Here is a 9,503-nt window from a genome sequence, read left to right on the forward strand (position 1 = left end):
GTTCCTATGTTTCAACATGTTCCTACATGTATCATTCATGTTCCTACATGTTCCTATGTTTCAACATGTTCCTACATGTTTCTACATGTTCCTAAATGTTTCTACTTGTTCCTACATGTATCATTCGTGTTCCTACATGTTCCTACATGTATCATTCATGTTCCTACATGTATCATTCATGTTCCTACATCTCTACATGTATCGTTCATGTTCCTACGTGTTCCTATGTTTCAACATGTTCCTACATGTATCATTCATTTTCCTACATGTATCGTTCATGTTCCTACATGTTCCTATGTTTCAACATGTTCCTACATGTATCATTCATGTTCCTACATGTATCGTTCATGTTCCTACATGTTCCTATGTTTCTACATGTTCCTACATGTTTCTACATGTATCATTCATGTTCCTATATGTTTCTACATGTTCCTATGTTTCTACATGTTCCTATGTTTCTACATGTTCCTATGTTTCTACGTGTTCCTACATGTGTCATTCATTTTCCTACTTGTTTCTACATGTATCATTCATATTCCTACGTGTTTCTACATGTATCATTCATGTTCCTACATGTATCATTGATGTTCCTTCATGTATCATTCATGTTCCTTCATGTATCATTGATGTTCCTTCATGTATCATTCATGTTCCTTCATGTATCATTCATGCTCCTTCATGTATCATTCATGTTCCTGCATTTCTACATGTTCCTACATGTATCATTCATGTATCATTCATGTTCCTATATGTTTCTACATGTTCCTACATGTATCATTCATGTTCCTACATGTTTCTACATGTTCCTACATGTATCATTCATGGTACATGTTTCTACATGTGTCATTCATGTTGGTACATGTTTCTACATGTGTCATTCATGTTGGTACATGTTTCTACATGGGTCATTCATGTTGGTACATGTTTCTACATGTGTCATTCATGTTCCTACATGTATCATTCATGTATCATTCATGTTCCTACGTTTCTACATGTTCCTACATGTATCATTCATGTATCATTCATGTTCCTACATGTTTCTACATGTTCCTACATGTATCATTCATGTTGGTACATGTTTCTACATGTATCATTCATGTTCCTACATGTATCATACATGTTCTGTATCATTCATGTTCCTACGTGTTTCTACATGTTCCTACATGTATCATTCATGTTCCTACATGTTTCTGCATGTATCATTCATGTTCCTACATGTTCCTACATGTTCCTACATGTATCATTCATGTTGGTACATGTTTCTACATGTATCATTCATGTTCCTACATGTATCATTCATGTTCCTACATGTATCATACATGTTCTGTATCATTCATGTTCCTACGTGTTTCTACATGTTCCTACATGTATCATTCATGTTCCTACATGTTTCTACATACATCGTTCATGTTCCTACATGTTTCTACATATATCATTCATGTTCTTACATGTATCATTCATGTTCCTATCTGTATCATTCTACGTTTCTACATGTATCATTCATGTTCCTACATGAATCATTCATGTTCCTATCTGTATCATTCTACATTTCTACGTGTTCCTAGATGTATCATTCATGTTCCTACATGTTTCTACATGTTCCTACATGTATCATTCATGTTCCTACATGTTTCATTCATGTTCCTACATGTATCATTCGTGTTCCTACATTACATATATCATTCATGTTCCTACATGTTTCTACATGTATCATTCATGTTCCTACCTGTATCATTCATGTTCCTACATGTCATTCATGTTCCTACATGTTTCCACATATGTCATTCATGTTCCTACATATGTCATTCATGTTCCTACATGTTCCTACCGGTATAATTTGTGTTCCTACATGTATCATTCATGTTCCTACCTGTATCATTCATGTTTCTACATGTATCATTCATGTTCCTACATGTATCATTCATGTTTCTACATGTATCATTCTTGTTCCTACATGTATCATTCATGTTTCTACATGTTCTTACATGTATCATTCATGTTCCTACCTGTTTCATTCATGTTCCTACATGTATCATTCATGTTTCTACCTGTTTCATTCATGTTYCTACMTRTWTCATTCATGTTTCTACATGTATCATTCATGTTTCTACATGTTTGTAAATGTTCCTACATGTCTTTACAGATGTAAAGAGTTTGCAGGGGAGGCAGGGCTCACTCTAGTTTTCCTATATAATTCTATGCTGAAAGTTGATCAGCTGTGTTTGCATCCAGCGATTGTTACCTGAAAGCTTTGTCAAAGTCCATACAATGGTTAATTAAATATTTTGCCAACAGACGGAGCTACCTTAATGTAATTAATGGCAACATTGGAACTACAGAGACTGATTTGCAGATCAGTCTCAGCTATTACCACACTGAAGACAAAACACAAAAGTTGTGGTCCATTTGTGAAAAATTGCCAGTTTTGTGTTGTGTTTGTGGCAGCAGCACAGGCTGAAACTCTATCTCCAGCTTGTTTCAAGTTTTGTAACAGATGGCTGATATGTATATGTACAATTTATTTCTTTAGGTCTGTTCGACTTCTATAACGATGAAGCCAATAAGCTGTACATTCTGAGTATGCCCCTGGCTCATAAGTTGTCCTCGGTGGTCTTCATTATGCCGTACCATGTGGAGCCTCTGGAGAGGCTTGAGAAGATCCTGAGCAGGAAGCAGCTGGACACATGGATGGAGAAGATGAAGCCCACTGCAGTGGCTGTTTCTCTGCCTAAAGTCAGCATGGAAGTCAGTCACAGCCTGCAGGTAAACATGCAATGACATCCAGACTCAAACAGGCCATTCTGGGGTCAGCAGATCTATCCAAACATACTCAAGACAACTTTCTGTAGCTGCTCGCTGCAAACGCAGCAAAGACAAAAAGASAGCTCCACATGTAAAATGCTGATATTACTACTTCTGGAAATATGTTTCTGATTCTGATACAGAGTAAAGCTCAGTCTGGTATCAGCAATACTAATACTTTGTGCAAATACACCTCATATGTATTTAAATCAGAATAAAAGTCAGAAGTATACTGATGCAGTGTCCTCATTCGCAACACAACCCAGCTGATACAACACAAAACCCAATGAGACACCAACCCAGTGAGACACTAATTTGCTATTGCTAAGCCAACCGCTAACAGAGGGAGCTCAGGGGAAGAAGAATGAACATTGATCCAATCTGATCTGATTTAAATCTTTGAACACACCATCAGATTAATTAAGCAAGATATTTCCTACCGGCAAAGTTTGTAGAYGCYAGAATGGATGTTTCTATGCTAACTGGGCTGGCACGTGAAGTCCAACCGAGTCTGTGACTTAGCTGTGCAGAAGCTCCCTGGTCATCTGGATTGCCGGGCTGCATTTACTGGAGATATGGCCCAGCGCACCGCTGCTGATGCATTCCTTGCGGGCACACTGAGGGTCGTCCGACTTGAATTAAATCAGCCTCATTGTTTTCAATCAATGTAAATCTACTTCCTGAAAGCACCTTAAGATTAAACTATAAAAAGGAGAAAGTGGAAAAGAATGGCCTCGCCCCGGGATGGGGGAAAGCTGTAGCTGGAAAAACTGCCCTCTCTTCAAATGCTTCTTCGAACTCTCTACATGGCAGAACAATGAAAATACTCCCTGTTCACAACGGAACTTCTCATTGGTTAAGACTTTCTGCGGTGGTCACATGACACTATCCGGACATGTAACAGAAGAACAGAGTAATAATTAATCAAAACCAGATCAAGTTACTTAAACAATGTCATGATTATTACAGTAATTAAATAAGAGTACCAAGGTATTGTTTTGACACTTCACAGATGCTTTTTATAGTTATAAATGGAAAACATGGGTGAAAAATAAAATATTTTCATGGTTTATAGATAAAATGTCCACAGGGTGGCGTTGATGACCCACAGATAAATCTGATGGGAGTCTTTTGATGTTTTTGTCTCGTCTGGTTTAACATCAGGGGCCCTTTGATGTCAAACAATGTTTATTCCAGTCTTATTCCGAAAGAGGTGATAAACAAATTAACTGGCAACAGGAAGTCTAGTCTTTGTTCTAAGGCCTAAGGGAGAAGTATCAGATGAATTAACAGGAGAAGTCATTATTCAAACTTTGAGATGTTGCAGGCAGGATGAAAAAGGTGGAGTTAACAGGAACAATAGTTTGATTGTCTCTTGAGAAGATATTTACRTTTCTGCTACATAGTTATGGGGAAAATATTACATCAGCAATTATTTTATTACCTTTTAAATTGATTTCTGGAGATTATCTAAGGTGTTTCATGACCCATAATTGGGTCCCAAGCCCAACAATGGGAACCAAAGTACAGTGGTTCCCAAACTTTTCAGCTTTTGACCCACAAAATAACAGTAACAGAGACCTGTGCCCCCAACTATTTTTGGATGATAAATATTTGTATCAGGTCAACTAAACATGGGCATAGTAAAAACATATTTTATACTACATTTGTCCATTTTAAATATACTAACTTTACTTCTTTGTAACAACTAAGGCAAAAATGTAATTAATTCAGAAAATCTTTTCAGGACCCCACCTTGATGTTTCGGGACCCCACTTTGGGTCCAGATCCTAATTTTGGGAAACACTGGTTTAAGTAAAACTCTAGCTAAAACTAAGAGAAAGCATCCCTCTTCTGTCCTCTACACTCATCTTTTAAGTATTGAATCAGATGGATTCTGGTCCTGGTTCTGTGTTTAGTTGGTATCAGATTAAAAGTAATTGTGCAATTTGCACATTACTAGCTSTCTCTTCTGATTCTTGATCTTCACAGTTTTTCTTTTCCTTTTTTTCAGAAACCACTTCAGGAGTTGGGCCTGACGGAGGCTGTGGACAAATCCAAAGCAGACTTGTCCAACATCTCTGGGAAGAAGGACCTTTACCTGTCCAACGTGTTCCACGTCACTGCGTTTGAACTGGACACAGATGGAAATGAAATTGACAGCAGTATCTTTGGCACCGACAAACTCAAAAACCCCAAACTGTTTTACGCTGACCACCCTTTCATTTTCCTTGTGAAGGACCAGAAAACAAAGTCAGTCCTGTTCATCGGCAGGATGGTCCGGCCCAAGGGGGAGAAACTGAGAGATGAACTGTGAGCACATGTTGGCACAAACAAGTTGTTTGATTGTGTTGGTGTAGCCTTCAAACAAAAAAAAAATTTAATGAATGTTTTATAGTTCACTACTGCATTCCTTCAGTCAAAACTGTTGTTGCCGTTTTAACACAAATATTTTTAATGTCTTTCAATTCAGGATGTTTTTTTTTTATGAAAATGTAAAAAGGATTTACTGTTTCAGACTTTCATCCACATGGAAACAGTGTTTTATGAACCCCTAAACATTTTTTTACTGAAATCCAAAATAAAAAAAAAATACTTTGGAACACCACACTAACCTTTGGAAACAGTGATGACCTACACTCATGACAAAGCAACAACAACAAACATGACCAACAGAACAACAACATGTTAGTTACCTGCTTTCAGTTAGCTCCTTCTTGTTTGGTTGAACTCTTGTGAAAAACGTTAGTCCCAGCAAATGATTCAAGTAAAGTTTAACTCCTTTGGTTGTAGTGTCGTAATACTCAAAACCAGTCATGGTCGTAAGACCACTTTTTGATGGTCTTGTCTTGGCCTCAGTCTTGTTTCGGTCTTGGACAATGAGGACTCATCACCAAGAAAGGTAAGCTATAAGTGATGTTAGCAGCTGTGGCAGAGTGGTTAAAGGAGTTGTCTTGTTACCGGTGGGTTGCCAGTTCTATTCCAGCTGTCTTTGTCGTGTTATGGGCTCAAAACACGAGAGGCGATGTTGCTCTCTCTCCATGAATTTCCTATGGAACTTGTGTGAATAAGTGACAATCTCTCGCACTCCTCCAGCCAGGAAACCAGCAAAACTCATTCATGTGAAATTTCACACTCGTGCACGGAAACGTGCACACTAGAGCTTGCAATGTGATTTATGAAAGTTGACAAATGTTCAGATTTTGTCGCGGTTGCATGGTGCTTTAACCAATCAGCAAGGGTTTCATTGACTGACCAATGGCAGGAGGGTATGCTACACAGTGAGCTAACATTTTCAACATTATTTTAGCTCTGTCAAACTTTACAGTTTTATTTAACCCTTCACAAGTGATTATTAAGATGCACATAAAAAAGGCAACAGTATGGAAATTCTGTCTATTTTTCTTTTTCAATATCATTAGCATCGCAAGATTTGTTTAGTTTACACGTCCGTAATGCACACTTTTTTTTGCTAAATATTTTTTTCTCAGTATAATGTTATATAAGAACACGTTTGGAACACATATGTATTTCATACTACGCCTTCCACCATTTGCCGTATCTTCATCATGACTCCTATTTTGTGTTCCAGTATGTGATGGGAACCAAAAAGCAAATGGTCTGGTCTGTATGGGTGGGTTTGCGATACACGTCAGTTTCTAGCCGTCCTCCGTCCGAAACTGAGACATCACAGTCCAGGAACRCCAACCTGTCACCAACCAACGCTGTCATTGCAAATATGACTCAGCCCCCTGTGAGCAAAAGGTGTGAATCAGGGCCCCAATGGCACCAACACAAAGAGGGAAAGAGAGACAAAAACAAGGGGACGTTGAGCCCCGCTTGCATTCACTACATACACATAACATGACACGGGTTATGTGATGGGGCACATGACCCTCTATGAACAATAGAGCTAATCATATTCTGTATATTTTTGCACCTGCTACAATCTACATGACCAATATCTCTTTGCATAAATTAAAAAATATTTATTGTTTACAGTTACAGGTTGTGGCAGAATGGTTAGGGGAGTCGTCCCATAACCGGTAAGTTAGTGGTTCGATCTCCTGTTCCAGCTGTCTTAGTTGTTGTGTCCTTGGACAAGACACTTCACCCACCTTGCCTACAGATGGTGGTCAGAGGGTCCGGTGGTGCCGGTGCATGGCAGCCCCGACTCTGTCAGTGTGCCCCAGGGCAGCTGTGGCTACAATGTAGCTTACACCATCAGTTTGTGAATGATTGAAGTGCAAAGTGCTTTGGGGTCCATATGGATTTGATAAAGTGCTATATAAGTTTAAACCATTTACCATTTATCTGCCTTGTGAAAGGCTACAATTTGCTGTTTTTGTGTTTGCAAATAAAGTATAATAGTGATGAAAAGGTTTAAAAAGGTTTGCGTCTGGAGCTGTCTTAAATGGATAGGTTAGTTATTTTTGACTTGATATTAGCCTGAGGACCTTGACGAGTTAAAGTACCTGCAGTCAGGAGGTAAAACATCTGCCAAGGCGTTCGACTCACCACTCGGCATCCAAGTCTCAGTAATACAGAAAATACTGCAGAGACCCCTTTCTGGAAATGCATGAGGTAAAAAAATTAAAAACAGGAGACAGAGAAATGTAAAAGCAATACATAGAAATAAAGACTTGAGTAGAATTAATTTAAAAAAAATTAAATATAAACATTTAAGAGACTATGACAGAGTATTAGGGCCACACAACGAGATTTTATTATTATTATTATTACTATGAGATTAGAGTCAGAATTTTACGAGAATAAAGTTATAATCTTACATGACATGTACTGTATTATTCATGTATAATACTAGAAAATTTACCCAAAAAATCATCCATAAAGTGGCGAGTAGTATTATACACAGGTTATTGATGATTAGATTTTTCTTGCTTTTTAAGCTAAAAAAAATGATGATCATATTATACTCGAGATAGTATTATACATGAATAAATATATTTTCCATTTCTATTTTTTTAATTTTCCTCACACCTGTTGCGTACAGCCATGTGTTGTTTATAAAGTAGTCAATGATGACTTGGGTCACTGTTAGATTAATGTGCTTTCATCCAAATTAGCTACGTGACTATATCTGTCAATGCATCCATTAATTACAACAGATTCAGTTTATCATATAGTCGTTTGCACAATTTCCAAGTCCTGATACAGATAATTTGATGCTAATGTGCTAAAAGATTAACTATTTATTTTAAGCAATACTAAAGAACAACTTGACAAGTTGCTCAACATTCCTCATTTTAATACAGTAACTGCATGCTTTTTCGTGTAAAGGCTGGAAAATTATGACTTTTTTCTTGTAATAGTACAACTTTAATGTCGTAATATTATGACTTTATTCACATAATTTAAAAAAAATTAAAAATCTTGTGTGTCCCTAATACTCTGTCGTAAAGAGACACAAATGCATGCACAAGTAAAAGGAAAAATAAAAAATGTTTTTGAAAACAGTAACATTTAAATTAGCCATACTCTAAAATATGTATTTTTTGGAAAAAGCTGAAAAAATAAATATGAAGGTCAATAAATTTTGAAAACATGAGGTAAAGTTCTCCTTTTTAAATATAACCCTTTCATGCTTAGAGGTCACTACAGTGTACAGCTGTTTAAAAGTGTTTTTTTCCAGTTTTGGGCACTGTTTTATATAATACACTCTAGTGGAAGCTATTACATCATCCTTTACAAAAAAATCCTATTGGCTGGTCATTGCAATGGGAAAAATAGTCAATGAAACCAAGATGGCTGACAGATGGGGAGAACAACCAAACACTTGGGCTATTTCAGTTTCTACCTTCCATAAAAAGATACTATTGCAGGTAAAAAAAAATGATTACATCAAGTAACATCTAAGGTGACATATTATGTAAAGACTTTCCAAGTTTTGAGTTTATCTTTGTAGAAAATACAGATTAAACACATGTCCACTCTATTGTACATCATGCATCACTGGCTACGTTTTAACTTCAATGCAATGTCAGTTATTAACAATGTTGTTCTTGAAAATAATTCATATCCTATACAGTTTTGTTTGTAAGTCAACATTTTAGTATTATAATGTAATTTGAATTTTTTRTATATAAATCTTTATACAGTCTGGCCAAAAAATATATATTATACATGCTCTAAGGGARATTGCTATGAGAGAATATGCTCAGTTCAGAGACTTGACAAGAATACATTCTGATAAAAAACAGTTACAGTTAAGATTCTGTGAGGATCTACAGTTCAGAGTAGGGCTGCACGATATCAGGAAAACCTGTGATGTGTGATAACTGACAGKTTTTAACAGGAACGGATCCAGGGTGCAGGCAGGCTCCAAGAATATAACAAAATATTTATTAAATAACCGAAAAACTGCTGTAGAGACAGCYCAAACTTACAGGGACTCTCAAGGATCACACAGGCAAGAGGAACAGAACACAATGAACCGACACAAGACTGAGACAAGACAGGACTTAAATACACTGACAACTAATGGATGAACTGAAAACACCTGGTGAGAAACACAAGGGTGACAATCAGACTAATGGGGAGCAGCTGGGCTGAGACACTCTGGGGAAACATAGAAACACTAGGAAAACCAAGGTGAAAACTGACAAACCATGACAGTACCCCCACTTAACGATCGTCTCCCGACGATCAACAAGGAGAGGGCACGGAACAAGGGGTGACAG

General features: G+C 37.2%; 2 protein-coding genes across 2 annotated transcripts in view; one reads left to right on the top strand and one right to left on the bottom strand.

Moving 5' to 3' along the window:
• gdpd5a (glycerophosphodiester phosphodiesterase domain containing 5a) overlaps nt 1-3,854 on the bottom strand; it is a gene marked incomplete in the record, with an annotated part of 94,726 nt that extends 90,872 nt beyond the window's left edge. Inside the window, 1 exon segment of the mRNA XM_014021138.1 lies at nt 3,263-3,854.
• serpinh1a (serpin peptidase inhibitor, clade H (heat shock protein 47), member 1a) overlaps nt 1-5,588 on the top strand; it is a 12,871-nt gene extending 7,283 nt beyond the window's left edge. Inside the window, exons 4-5 of the mRNA XM_014021139.1 lie at nt 2,531-2,763; nt 4,817-5,588. Coding sequence (XP_013876593.1) covers nt 2,531-2,763; nt 4,817-5,119 — 536 coding nt within the window. The 3' untranslated portion in view covers nt 5,120-5,588. The remainder of the gene's footprint in view (nt 1-2,530; nt 2,764-4,816) is intronic.
• The last annotated feature ends 3,915 nt before the right edge of the window (nt 5,589-9,503 follow it).

The sequence above is a fragment of the Austrofundulus limnaeus genome, unplaced genomic scaffold (assembly GCF_001266775.1).
Source record: "Austrofundulus limnaeus strain Quisiro unplaced genomic scaffold, Austrofundulus_limnaeus-1.0 Scaffold279, whole genome shotgun sequence".
In the NCBI taxonomy this organism is placed as follows: Eukaryota; Metazoa; Chordata; class Actinopteri; order Cyprinodontiformes; family Rivulidae; genus Austrofundulus; species Austrofundulus limnaeus.